We start from the raw sequence: 14,964 nt of genomic DNA, 5'->3' as shown, positions 1-14,964 counted from the left end.
GCTTGTTTAATAAATCCCTTAGTCATACATACATGACAGACAATTCTTTTTCTTCCTTTGAGATAAATTTAGTCACAGATATTTCAGATTTGCTCTCCAATTTTCCTCTGACATTAAAATAAGCCATCGGTATTTTCCTATGATAAGGATAGGATAGCACTGCTGGGTCAACTGACCTTTCGAAAAGGCTTTATTCCTGTCAGTTTTGATGAGAAGAATAAAATACCATGCAATTAGCATCTATATCCCTACAAAAGAAATAGAGATATGTCCTCCCAGAAGAGGCCCCAGCCTAGGCAGCTCTTTCACCCCAGTGACCTCCACCTAAAGAACCAAGGCGGCGGTGCACAAGAGTTGGGAAAAAGCCACAGATGGGCAGACTAGTACATTTTTAAAAAGCCTAAAATTAAATTAACTGTAATGTATGTATATTCCTTTAAAAAAAATTAAACTTTACAGAGCAAGCTAAATCTGGACTTGTCCCAAGGATACTTAAAGGTGGAATATGTGTAGAGAGGAGAAGAGAGGAGAGGAGAGGAGAGGAGAGGAGAGGAGAGGAGAGGGGAGGGGAGGGGAGGGGTGGGGAGGGGAGGGGAGGGGAGGGGAGGGGACGGGAGGGGTGGGGAGGGGTGGGGAGGGGTGGGGAGGGGAGGGGTGGGGAGGGGAGGGGAGGGGAGGGGAGGGGAGGGGAGAAGAGAAACAGAGACATTCATATCCGAGCAGATAAAAGCAAACATTGTGAAAAAGCAAACCTTTAGAAGCAGGATTGGAAGTTGGTTTCCTTAAAGTCAGACTAAATTTACATGTCAAAACAGTTCATTAAAATGTGCACATAATAGAAAGTATTTCTGACCAGACTATCCAGGACAGTGTCTGGGGGAGTAGTGGTGTGTGGGAATCATTTACACACATGCCAACTAGAAGAGGTGACCTCTGGTCCCTTCTCTTTCACTGCCCCACTCTCTGTCCCCATACCACCAGCCAGGACTTGGGTATGTAGTGAGTGGCTATCAGCCTGGGCATATCCATGTCCTGTCCTAGACCAAGACCTGCCCAATGAGGAATTAGGAAACTTTCCTAAATGTTGGAAGTTCATAAATCCATTGAATTGGACTGGGAGCTAAAAGTGAAGGGTAACCTCAAATAGTCTCTACTGGACCTTTTTTTTTTTTTTTACACCATGAAGATTACAAAATAAGGCAAAGAAAAGATCTGATATAAAACAGTTCTCCTTCCTCATGTTGATTTTTGATCAAGATCGAAAAGAAGACTTTGGAGAATGCCCTCACTTGATTAAAAACAAATATCCTTGCCCTCTGGCTTCAAGGGTTATTCCAAAGACAACACTCTAAAGACAAAAGTGATTCCTAACCCCCAACTTTCAATGCTGTCCTGGGAACCAACACCCACATTCATTCCTTCCATCTCTTACATCACTTGCAGTAGCAGAGATGGTAGCAGAATTACATGGATATCAATTAGACACAAGGGAAGATAAACCAACCTTAGTGAGAAATGATTTTGTAGGAGGGAGGTGTTTTGAGAGGCCCCCCTTCATACACTGTATATGAAATATAGATTGATGTTCATCATTGAACACATTACTCTCGTCTATTAGGCAAGAGCCTACCGTGTCTATAAATTCAATTTCCTTTACCATGGTAGCTTTCTGGTTTATTTGGATAAATGTTGAACTGTCTACTGTTATTTATCTAAGTAGCTCATGAGGGAATCAAAAGTCTAATGATGTAAGATGAGGTGGTGAAACGGCACCTCCAAGCAATTCTCAAGGATAGTTCTTCATCTCATTACCTTGCCTGGACGTATTGGTTGGAGAAATTGTGCAGAAGATTATGTGTAATTTGGTATGCTGGGTGTCATTTTTTCACCATACTTGTGTCTTCTAATTGTGCCATGTTTTATCCTGCTTGATACATGGCACTTCATAGTTTGCATTGCTAGGTAACATTTCTAATTATTCTATTCACAGCTTCTTCTGCCTTGTTCTTACTTCTCGCCTTAATTTCATCCCACTCGTTTTAGTATTTATTCTTCTTTCTTTGACTCTTCACTTGTCACTGCTGTGGTCCCCAAAAGTGTAAGCTTTTTTATTTGGGAGCTTTATAGTTGTTAAAGTAACTTCAGGAGGAGATAATGCCTTCACTGGACAAAACCAGACTGCATAAAAATTGACACAAATCTCCTCAGTTTCTTATTGTAAAATGGTTAGACCACTCCACATTTCTAGGGGAAGAAAAGGATAGTTGAGCATTGATTCATACCGACGAGTTGATACAAAGCTTTTTAGTATAAAAGCTTCTGTTCCCTGTTGGATCTGGGAAAAACTGAAACTCAGATGCCTCTATCACTGTTTTATGTGTCTGATTAACATCATGGCGTGGGTTGTGCAAAACATAACTTACCCAGGCTCTAAGCTTTCCTACTAACTGTACTATTTTACGGGGTTGCTTATGAGACTCTAGGTCTAGGAAAAAATTTCAAGTAGAAGTGTCCTAGAATCCGAGGCTCGCTAGCAGATTCCAACATACAATGTGACCAGACGGTAACTCACCTAAATAACATTTCTTGCCCAAAGAAAAAACATAAAATTAATGTAATAAATTTAATAAAATTTAAATTAATATAAAATTAATAATACATAAAATTAATATACAAAGTTATGAGAATTTTTTTCATGGCAAAAAAAGTCTTTACCCCACAATTCTCTTGAGATTCAGAAAGTCTACAAATCATCTTATGAAACACATGTACTCTAATTTAGCTAATACCCCAGAAGTCAATGTTTGTAAAATTGGGGGCATAAGGGAGCCTTAAAGCCCATTTCCAAAATGCATCTAACTCAAGGACACTGAACTTCCTTGAAAGATGTCCTCTTGTTTATCATGGTCTGAAAAACAGAAAGCATTTGACACACTGCCTTTCCCTGTGGAATATGACCAAGCCTGATCTAAACTTCATTAACGTGCCTCTAAAACGCTCATGGTGTAACGTCAGTAAGCAAACTGATAGAATTGCATCATGACTGCAAAGGCCAAAGCAAGGCAATATACTTTTCTTTTACAAAGATCGGAGTCCCTAAGGGGAGTGCTGAACATGTTTGCACAAATCTTCCCGTAAATGACCTAACTCCAATGAAAACCCATCCCAAGGGAAGGACCTTCCCTAACCGCTGTGCAGACAGTCATGATGAAAGAAATGTAAAGACTGGAGGCAAAGCTCATTGTCCCTTCTCATCCATAGCTCTGATTTTTAGGAAAAAAAAAAGAAAACGCCTTTGAAAGATGATACATATTATATATCTTATACCTTCCTTTCTCTCTCCAAGAATGGAGGATATTATTTTCTTCTGCAAAGCTCTTTTCTTATCAACATGTAGCTTAGGACTATTTTCTGAAACATTCTGATATTTACGTATTTATTTAAGGCTAGAAGTAAGATAAAAAATGAAATTAGTGGAACGTGCAATGCATTATCCTCTTTTTTATGGTAATATTAAATATGTTAATATAGTTGATGGACCATTTGCTCTCCTAATGCAGAGGATCTTATTATGAGACATCAATTTCATAAAAGATTTATTTGATGACAAAATGGCTTAGGCAAAAACTCTGAGTGTCTATTCTTTACAACCAAGATAAGAATTTTCTCTAAAGGCATTTTCCATGAAGGACACAAGAAGTCTGCTTTAAGGTGACCTCAAGGGAAATACGACTGTTTTAAAAGTTTGCTTTGGGGTCAAGTTTCTGAGCTACACTGCTAAACAGGGCATTGCAGAGCAGAAAAGATTCTGTATGGCTTGTGTACACAGACCTAATTCACCATATAATAGTTCCTTTCTCTACTTGCTGCCTTGTAGCAATTGCTTTCATTTCTTAGCACATCCTCATTTATGGAGAAGCAGCCAGCAGACTTTCAGATTTATGCCATTATTTGCTTCTTCACCTTGAACTCCAACTGAATCCTGCTACACTTTTGTAATGTGAGTGCCAAACGGTGGTCGTGTGCCAGACACAAACACTTCCCAGTTTCATTCAGCTAGCTCTCTTGATTTCAGGGGATCACAGGTTCCTGCTAGAGGGTTTCAATGTGGTGCTTACACAGCCCACCTAACTTAACTGTTCCTTTGCCTAAGCACTTTCTAACTTGGAGACGCGATTTGGAAACAGAGGCAATTACGACATCAGGGAACCAGCAACTTCCCTTGACATGGGGAACGAGTAAAACTAGAAATCAGGGATTCTGGGTACTTGACAAATGCCCTCCACAAATGGTTTAACTCAGCCCTAACCCTAATTAGCATTCATTAACTCAACAAATATGTATTGATTGCTTACAAGGTGCTAGGCACGGTTTTGAGGATACAATGACCCAAGGACCTGTTCTAGGCTTCTCACTGGACCTGCCCTAGGAGTACGGAAACCAATACAATAATCACAATAACTCCTTCTAGTTGAGCTTTTATTGTATGCCAGGTACCACCATACTTCACCAGTTCTAAGATTCAAATTTTGTTCACATTTTCACATCTCTGGAATCAGAATGCTCCTTCAAAATTAGTGTTTTCTTACAACTGAGGCTGGCCAGGCAGCACACTGGTCTGCTGGTGTGACTGTGGACCTCTCTATACACAGGGTCGTATATCAATTCAGGTGGTCTGTGTCTACCTCCTTCTAAAAATACATATTATAAATGCTAAGGAATCATGCCATATTTAACTGATAACCTTTTCTCTCCTTGGGGATACGAACAATAACGACACTTCTCATACATGATGACATATTGGATTTGAAGAAAAGTTGTATGCATGTATCATTTCAGGGAATACTTGAAGCATCTTTACAAGGTAGGAGTTACCCCTGTTTTCTTGTATGGGAAACTCAGGCGCAGGGAGATTAAACAGCAAGCCCATAGTCATATGGCTTTTAAGTATATACATCAGAATTTGAACCCAGGTCTCTCTGACACCAAAGCCCAAGTATGTACTTCCCATTACAACGAGCTGTTTCTTCTGTAATTACCAAGGCAGGGCGAGAACCTCTGCAACTGTGTTATAGGTAAAATGTAGAATGAAATAATACCTATTTACAGTACATTCAAAGCTGTGCCCAGAATCTTAAGTCATGAAACAAGTACAAATAAATGAACAAATGAAAGACTTAGGAAATGGGGATCTGTGCGCTTGGTGACCACCCTAAGTGATCTAGACAAATAAACAGAGTGTGTGGAGACAGAGACAACAATGTCTCATTACTGCTTCAGGACCAATGACTACTAGAGAGAGAACTGCTACAGAGGAAGTCCAGGACAGAACTGAATGGTGACTCAAGGGACAGAGAGGTGGGGGACACTCCATCCTCATCCGCCCGACACGTACTTCGTGGAGGCACAAAGTCCTGGGCTGGCAGATGATAAGAGTACCCCATTTCCTTACTGTGGTCCTTGGGAACCTGGGGTATAGCACTTACTCCCTCCTTCCTGGTTTTGCATTAAGACGCTCTATTAAGTTGGAACCAAAAATTGTGCCCTCATTCTCACCGATCAAGTCCACCCATGAGGGTGGAAAGCCCTGTATTGGCCGACTAGCTTGATTTCTTATTTCTTACTATTTTTTGATTGAAGTGTAGTTGATTTACAATGTTGTGTTACTTTCAGGTGCAAAGTGATTCAATTATATATACACATATATGTATATTTATATGTACATATCTATTCTTTTTTCAGATTCTTTTCCATTATAGGTTATTACAAGATATTGAATATAGTTCCCCGTGCTATTCAGTAGGTCTTTGTTGTTTGCCTATTTTGTATGTAGTAGTGTGTATGTGTTAATCTCAGACGCCTAACGTATCCCTCCGTCTGACCCCTGACTACTTTGATTTCTGACAGGCACCTTGGGGAGGAAAGCAAAAACACTTCCGCCCCCTCAGCAGAGGAACTCATCTTTTCTGAATGTCAAATGTGAGATACAAATGTTGCCACGTCGTGGCTAGGTGATGAAGACCTAGCTAATGACTTAATTGACTTTCCGTAAGTCGACAGACCCTCTGAAATCAGGTATACAATTAGGAAATGGCAGTCCCACCGCCAGAGACGCACCAGTGTGGAGACACTGACAGGACTTTATTATCTGGTTAAGAGCACATTAGCATATCTATTCGATAAAAAGTCTGCTACTAACATCGCACGGGTAACATAACTGGGTCCCCTGACTTACTTGTGGGCAGTTCTCTTTTTCTCTGTGTGGCTGACTGTGAGGTTGGACCGTCTGGGGCCGGGGAATTGGGTGGAAATGTTATTTGCCGGATTGTTCAGACGTCATCATTAGCATTTTGCCCTTTAGATAATGGGAGATAAATATATAATCTGGAATTCATACAGGAGGGGAAGGTTTAGTGTTTCTCTGGATAGTCAAAGAGCAGTGAGTTTGAAAGAGAGAGCTGACATTTTTCCTAGGCTCTGTCCTCATGAAGGATGCCAGGTTAAACTGACTGTTCTCATCAGTTTCTGTCATTTTCTTTATGTTTCCCCCCAAACCTGCTCTATTCAGCGAGATGGGAACACACAAAATAGCAGCTGAGAACGCAGGATTCATCAGCGCGAGTCTCAACACATCAATTTCCAAGTGTAGCAACTTTAAACACATTGTAGGCTTTTAGTTTCCATAGAAAATAATCTCTCATTGTTTTCAAAAGAAACTGAAAGCACCCCAAATTACCACACTTTTAACATCCTGACATGTTGATGGCCCGCGTTCTTCCCAGATCAAAGTGAGAGTGGCAGAAGACAGAGCGGTGAACGGCTTACTTAAAACATAGTATTTCATATTTGGCAGGAGTTACTGTAGTGAAAAGAGACAAGGTGACTTTCTAACACACACACACACATATATATATATATTAGTTTGGCAGGGATCTGAAGAGCTAAAAACTAATTTAGGATGACATAAATGCTCTTATCTTTCTCTCTGCCACCCTTCCTTTCCCAGCCACGTGAAGAGTTTTTGACAGAAGACTCTTGTTTTTAACTCGGGGGTGACGGTCTGAGTCCCGTGTCATGCTGAACTGTTCTGTTGACGCTCATCTTAGAATTTTGAGGATTATCTGGATTTAAACAGCAAAGTCATACACTGCAAGCATCTTTCTTCCTTGACGGGGGGTAGCCCTGCAAGAACGTTGGTGCCTTTTAAGGAAATGAGATCTAGCCAATGTTAACCTGGGACAAGCAAGCAATGACGTCATTCAGGGACCCAGCATTGTTACAACCCGTTAGAAAACCTCAACAAACTAGGCATCAGGCACTGAGTCATCTTTAAAAACAGGCAATGCTTTTGCAGAGACACCTATGGTAACTGAAGATTGAGGACAAGTGAGTATGTGGCAAAATTCCTAGGCGATTCTACTCCATCCATGAGTTGGGGCAGTGTTTCAAGCAGTCTGTTGGGATGGAAATTTTTATCTTATAGAAAGTTTTTTAAAGAGAAAAGGGACTTGCTTCTTCTACTGTTGGTTTGGGTCAAAAATCAGACGTAATTATTCATTATGTAATGGGATTGCAGGCAATCACCTGCTCCATTTACAGTGGACATATGTGTGGACTCCTAGCCAATTTGATAGCATTATGTTTTTGTTTGTTTGTTTGTTTTCTTTTCTTTTGGTAAAGGTGGAAGCACTCTGAAAAGGTACTCTCAGGAAAAGAACAGTAATACAATGAGACGGGGGTTGGCAAACTCTGGCAATGGCACATGGAGCTAGGGGAGAGTTTTACATTTTAAACAGTTGAAAAAAAATCAAAAGAATAACATTTCATGACAAAGGAAGAGTACATAAAATTCAAATTTCCGTGTCCATAATTAAAGACGCCTGGAACGAAGCCATGCCCATTTGTTTACACACTGTCTGTGGCTGCTTTTGAATTACAACGGCAAAGTTAAGAAGTTGTAACAGACTGTATGACCCACAACATCAAAAATATTTACTATCTGGTTCTTGACAGAAAAAGTTTTCTGGTCACTGTAATAGAAGATATTTGGGAAAGCAGAAATATGAGGACAGGTTAGGAGACCAAGGAGATGTGGCTTTTGTACACTTTGTTAGAAGACGATTCAGGAAGGAGGGGAACCAACTACTCTCCCTTGCTAATAAGGACAGAATTAGGTAAGGTGAATTGACGCTACGAAAAGGATGACTTGAGGTTTTATGCAGTATTTGGAAAATATGGCTAACTGTGATATTTAGTGGAGAGCAGTCAAGGGAAAGATGTTAGACGAGGCATCAGGAGACCAAGCGCTAGTTCTGGCTCTGCAACTAACTAGCCATGTGACTTGAGACCCTCTGGGCCTCAGCATCAGTTCTTGTCAAATGATCATAATACGCCAATTTCATTTTCGGCTAGAGTGTATGTTGGGGGCTGGGGGTATGGGTCAAATTTAATAGTAATATAAAAGTGCTTTAAACGGAAAAGCTTACAGTTCTAAACAAACAGAAGGCTCTAACCAGTTACTGTATGCACCCTATAAGGATAAAAACATGGTAGAGTTGGCATAAAACAGGTGAGAAACACTACGCTGGTGACATGATTTAGAAACTTAGGGATCCACAGGGATTTCTGGTGTTGCAGGCAATGAAAGTACTTGAGCTGCCCAAGGATAACAGACGACTTCCTGAGCAGGAAGCTCTCTTGCGTTTCACAGCCGAATTCTTCTAAACCCGTCTTCCCTAGGAACCATTTGGGCCAGGGGCTGAGTAACGCACAAAACAGTCCCCTAGTGGTTTGTGCAGCTTTTCAGAGGAATTCATTTTAGGATGTTTTGTACACTGGGAGAATTTGGCATCGGGAGAATCTGCTGGAAGAGTGTATCATAAAAGATCTCTGACCTCAGCTGTGGGAACAGGAACTGGGGGACCTCTCCTGAGCTGGTAAAGGCTCATGTCTTCCATTTTGCCAGAGGGCTGGTGTTATGCTGATTTACACCCACCCACAGGCTGGGTCTATGGAAGAATTTGTCATGGGGCTGAACGTTTCCAAATTGCTCATTTCTGGAAAGACTTCATGCAGGTTTCAACATGCAAGGAAGATAATTTGGCCTATTTGTCACAGTTCCTGGCAGGCCTGAACCCAGTGCCTGTCTATAAATGTCCTGCAGTAGATGCTTCAATTTCAGGACCTGTCATGTTCTAGTGGAACACAGGGTCATGTACAAGCTAGCGTGGGCTCAGGCCTTAAAAACTTTGGCCTCCTTAACAGGAAGCCTTTGATTTTTATGTTGTCCTTCTGTTCTCCCTGATGGCTTGTCTTCTAGGCAGGCACAATCACGTGTTGCTCCTGACGGCACTTTTCTCTGTGTTTTCAATGCACTGTTTGTGTCCCTGCAGCTCCGTAATAAATAATATACTGCCTTTCATCTTTAAATTGATTTATACACATTAATTAATCCTCACCATACTTTGGAGTTTCTGAACGTCAATAACCATCATACTCCCAGGTTTTACTTAGGAAACCAAGACCCAGAAAGAAAACAACTTGGTTAAAGCTAAGGAGAAAGGGATCACTGGGGTCAAGATCAGCCCTCCAGATCGTGACCCCTCACCATGCTTGCAGACCCATCATCACCTCTGGAGAGTAGCCCTGTACCCTACATGCACCGCCACTACTGCTGGGTGAATCGGCCCATTCCATCACTCATTTTGAGTCATAAACAATTCTTCAGTACTCCAGGGTCGAAGCATAATCTTACCTAAAGCATACATAATTGGAAATGATGGATTATAAACTAATAAGCCATCCTAAGATGCTCGGGTCCAGCTTCCAGTAGCCTCCAGACTGAGGATAAATATGTTTCCTAATCCATCATTTACAAGTTACACACCCAATTAAAACATTAAACTCTCGCTACAGGGTTTTCCATGATCACCCTACAGAAAGCTATTCTATTTTAACTATCAAGCTCGATAAATCAGGCACTAGCCATCTATCTCTCTCCTGCGAGTGGAGAAGGAGGTACACAAGGGACGGTATTGGCAGAGGCAGGCAGTGCCTCAATTTCTACATTTGGGCTCCCCATGGTGCCCACCGGCCCAGCAGAACATTAAGCCTGAGAGGTGAGCTCATGGACCCTTTTTGAAGTTTCTGACACAAAGCTGAATCAGGCAAGGACCCCAAAGGCATGTTCAATTTGCTTCCACCAACCCCTCCCCTTCTCCTCCCCAACAGCTACCTGGGGAAGCACACAAAACTACCTTTAATGATACAAAAGATTCCACTCAAGTGACTGAGGGTGCAACAGATGCCCTTCCCCCTCCTCGAGTCAATCCATGACTCCATCCTTCATCAAGAGGTAAGTGAGAAGCAGACATGACCTTCAACCAGGGGTATGTGGGTATCTGACCTCAGCCCACATGTAGAGCTGGTGTTTAGAGCACAAAGGTGTTTGCAAAGCCCCAGGTAAACAAGGTGCCTTTCCCTGGAGTGTCAATTTTCTTACTTCTGGAGACCATTCCTGAGAGATGCAACTGACAAGGACTGTAAAAACGTCTTTTTCTATATTAAGATGAGCATAGCAGCATTATGGGAGAGAGTGAAAACCTCATATCAGTTTTTGGCCCATCACGGTTTGCCTTGGGCAGGGCCCCAGATCTCTGGGGGAGCACGGTCACCGTCCTCTGCCATCAGGCAAGCTTGGGCACAATGGTCTGGGAAGTTCTGGACCAGCTTATTCTCTTGCTGGCTGCCTGAGGATGAAGGAAGTGTGAGAGAGAAGGGAGGGCTTACACTGGGAGAAAGGGCAAAACCAGAATGGTTAGGGTTGGTTTTTATTTTCCCTCTTGTAAATGGGAAGGGTTTCAGCATAAGTGTTACGAGCTGATTTAGAGCCGGTCTCTTTTTGCTGCTGTTTTATAGGTTTGCTTTGCAACGTGGCACAGCCAAACTGGGGAGGCCTGACAGAGCGGCCCTGAGACCGAGCCAAAACCATCAAGTGTTTCAAATAAACTTTAACAAACGTCACCGTGGCCTCGGCCTGGGCCAGGAGATCTGCCGCTAGCAAGTTCAGGTGACAAAGTAGCAGTGCTGAGGGCACTTCGTTGCGGCCAGGAGCTGCGAGCAGGCTTTGTGTCTAGCCCAGGAGGCTCCAATGCATGGGGCACCCTGTCCCTGAACTCTTGGCATCTGCTGCTTCCCATAGTTACAAGGCCACATCCCACGGATGCAAATCAACATCCCTGGCATTCAAAGAAAGACACCCCAACAACTTCACCAATCTGCTATCCTAAGTCATACCCTGAGCTCCCACCCAGAATCACAGCTGGTGTGGGAGGTGAACCTGACTCAGATTCAGCAGCACGTGAGATGAGAGTTGAGGCTAAAGGGACAGAGGCAAAGGAGGGGACTTGGGCAAGATCCACTGGGTCTGGGTGACCTGATTCCCTATGAAGACCTGGTTGGGTGCTCTAGCCTCTCTATCCTATTTCTGTTCTCCAGCTCTAAAAGTCATCTAGCTACTTTGGCTTTCCATCCAATCATGATGTTCTAGGCATGCTGATTGCTTTTCTTCTTCTATTTGGTTTTTGTCTGAAGCTAACCAATGCTGTGTGAATTTCAGAGCACAGACCTGGGTTAAAATCCAAGATGGAGGAGACCAGAAGGCTACTTGAGGAGTGAGGGATGGGTTGGCAGGAATGACAATTTTCAACTTATCTCCAAGAGAGAATACACTAAGGATGCTTAATTTCACTTCTGATAAATGTCGTTTAGAATCATGAAGGAGAAACTCATCAGATTGAAATGGATTTCAGGAGGAAAAAAGCACTCCCACCCATCACTCATTTTTACCTCTTTCGGGAGCCAACAAGCCAACGGTACAGACAACAGAGGCCCTCCCTCTACATTCACAAGTCGGCGACCTCGCCCCCACCTGCTCACAGCCGCCCTGACTTACCTATGAAATACGCCAGCAGGATGGCCAAGAGGAGGGCCGCAGCGATGGCCGACAGGGCGGCGCATTTCCAGCTGCAGTATTTGGAGGGCTTCTTCAGCTTGAAGGCCTTCCTGGAGAAGGTATTCCGGGGCAGCAGGCGGGGTGGTGGTGTGTAAACGGTTCCTGAGGTCAAAGGGTATCCCGGAGAGGAGCTGCTAAACAGGGGTGTGCTTCCCGAGGATGTCTTAAAGAGGAAGTGCCTGCCAGGGAAAGGGAAAGGGTCAGGATCCACATCGTGGCTATCGAGGACCATCCAGCTGCTTTTTTCCCCCCACTCTGCTTTCTATAGCACTAATATAGTCCTGATTATCTACCCAACCCTGTCATGGGCAAACGGGCGAATGTTACATTTGATGGTGACATAAACGAATTCCATCAACTCACATCATTTCATGTTTTCACATATACCTCTGGATTTTATCTTCCACAATAATCCTGCAACATATGCAAAGCAAATATGGAAACTGAGTTACTGTTGCTCACTCAGAGATGCTGGCCATGATGATGGTGAAGATGATGCTGAGCTCCATCAGGTATTAGGACCTATTATTTAAAGGCACTTGAAGGACAGACTTGTGGTTGCCAAGGGCGGGGAGGGGTAGGGGAGGGATAGGGGAGGGATGGAGTGGGAGTTTGGGATTAGCAGATGCAAACTATTATATATAGGATGGATAAACAGCAAGGTCCTACTGTATAGCACAGGGAACTATATTCAATATCTTGGGATAAACCATAGTGGAAAAGAATATGAAAAAGAATATATGTATGCATAACTGAATCGCTTTGCTGTACAGCAGAAATTAACATTGTAAATCAACTGTACGTCTATCAAAAAAAAAAAGGCACTTGAAATATATTGTCACAACTATTTACAAACTAAATATTATAACATCCCCATTTAAGATATGAGAAATCAGGTTTGACAAAGTCAAGCAACCGTTCAAGGATTTAAACCCCGAGCTCTGTCTTATACTGAAGTCTGTGCTCCTAAGTGTCATCCTAAACTGTCTCTCTTCAGCCTTCTTTCTGGGCTGTTTTCCCCCTTCACTTGCCTCCTGTTCTGAGACCACCCCTCTAGGTCATTTTTTTTTTTTCCGCATCCTTTTTTTTTTTTTTTTAAATTGAAGTATAGTTGATTTACAATGTTGTGTTAGTTTCAGGTGTACAGCACAGTGATTATATATATACATACATATCTATATGTATGTATATGTGTATATATTCTTTTTCAGATTATTTTCCATTATAGGTTATTACAAGACATTGAACATAGTTCCCCGTGCTATACAGTAAATCCTTGTTGTTTATCTATTTTATATATAGTAGTGTATATCTGTTAATCCCAAACTTCTAATTTATCTCTCCCCCCACCTCTCCCTTTCCCCTTTGGTAACCACAAGTTTGCTTTCGAGATCACAGTTCTTTCTTTGGAAATATCTTTGTCTGCCAATTGAACAAGGTGCCCCTTATCTAGAACTATGGTATGTCAACAGGATAATGCGCTGTACTGTTGACCCTTAATAGAACCCTTCCTCAGGGGTGAGGAGACTGTCACTCTAAGGACACATCAAAGACCATCAATTTTCCCACAATAGATTTTCTCCCTCTTACGTGTGCCATTTATGAAACTTCAAAGGTGCCGTGCCACACCTTGTTTAAAATGATGACTCGTCTTCCGGAAAATATCTAGCGGATTTCAAAGCACGGGTTCAGTAGAGTCTAGAGTCTGAGCAGGTGGAGGCTGGGGGCTGTGTCTTATTTTGTACCTTGTTCATCTTTATGGTCCCAGGACCCAACTCCAGTTCAGCATGTAGGGGCGACTTGAATGAATAAATGAAGCTCCCTCACTGTTTTATGAATTTACTCAGTTTCAATTCTAAGATTTTAAAATGCTATACAGGTATTTCCTTTCCCTTCAAGTTTTCATGAGGTGCAATTATATTTATGGACCCCACACACTATGTGTCATAATGCTAAATGTTTTACTTGAAACTAAATCTCACGTTGACCCTATGGAAGTGAATACTATTTTTACCTTAGTTTTACAAACAAGAAAACCAAAGCCCAGAGTCAGCATGCGGGGTCACTGGGCCTTAAACTCCGGTCTTCCTGACGCTAAAAGCTCTAACTGGACTTACTACACCACATTCTCCTTGCATATGGTGGTTAGCAGGCTTTCGCAGTGGGATCCTGAGGCAAAATCGCTGTCCTTACAAATATTTGTATCTTGGCTGCTTCCAGATAAAACTTTGCAAGTATTTTAATCCTTGACAAAGATCAAAGGAGCCTGAGATCACTGACAACCATGTCAGAAAATGAGTAGCTGATTAGTGAATTATTTAGCATGGCTAACATCAAAATAAACAACCAATACGTAAAACTTTATTTGTGCTATAAGAATGTTCAATGATCTGAACACAGCCAAGAGGTTTGATTCTATAAATAAGGTTTGTACTCCTTGTCCAATAGATGTCTTTGAATGCTCCTGATAAAAAGAGCCTTTGGAAGAGGAGGCAGTAGGCGATGTGTCTAAAGGAGGCACTTTGGAGCAAGATTCACCTGGATCAGAGTCCTGGCAGGGCCGTTCCTGGACAAGGAAGCTCGTGTAAGTTACCTGACATGGCTCCTGACAGCCTCCATCTCCTCATCAGTAAAACGGAGTAAAGTGGGAGTAATAACAGCACAGGTTGTTGTGGGGATTACACACCATCATGTAGGACAAGCGCTTAACCAAGGGTGTGTTTCATCGTAAGTGCTCGATGCCCTACAAATAGCCTTGATTCTAAATTCTTCAGAGAACATAAGGAGCCTGAAACATGAGTTTTACATTTAAAGCTTGACAAATGTTGAGCAAACACCTGAAGAGTTCTCCAAATCACTAAATAACGGTCCACTGCCTTATAGTTAAGCTAGAACATATACACACCAGAAAGCCAGGGTGGTGGAAGAACTCTGGGATTTGACTGAGAACT

The 14,964-nt window shown here is 42.3% G+C and overlaps 1 protein-coding gene across 14 annotated transcripts in view; it reads right to left on the bottom strand.

Moving 5' to 3' along the window:
* TENM2 (teneurin transmembrane protein 2) overlaps positions 1 to 14,964 on the bottom strand; it is a 590,108-nt gene that overhangs the window by 269,842 nt on the left and 305,302 nt on the right. For all 14 annotated transcript variants that reach the window (XM_082378741.1, XM_082378737.1, XM_082378738.1 and 11 more), the window contains one exon: positions 11,954 to 12,192. In XM_082378741.1, coding sequence (XP_082234867.1) covers positions 11,954 to 12,192 — 239 coding nt within the window. The remainder of the gene's footprint in view (positions 1 to 11,953; positions 12,193 to 14,964) is intronic.

Source organism: Balaenoptera borealis (assembly GCF_965194805.1).
Source record: "Balaenoptera borealis genome assembly, chromosome: 2".
Lineage (NCBI taxonomy): Eukaryota > Metazoa > Chordata > Mammalia > Artiodactyla > Balaenopteridae > Balaenoptera > Balaenoptera borealis.
The sequence above is the reverse complement of the archived record's forward strand: the minus strand, read 5'-3'. Positions and strand labels throughout refer to the sequence as shown.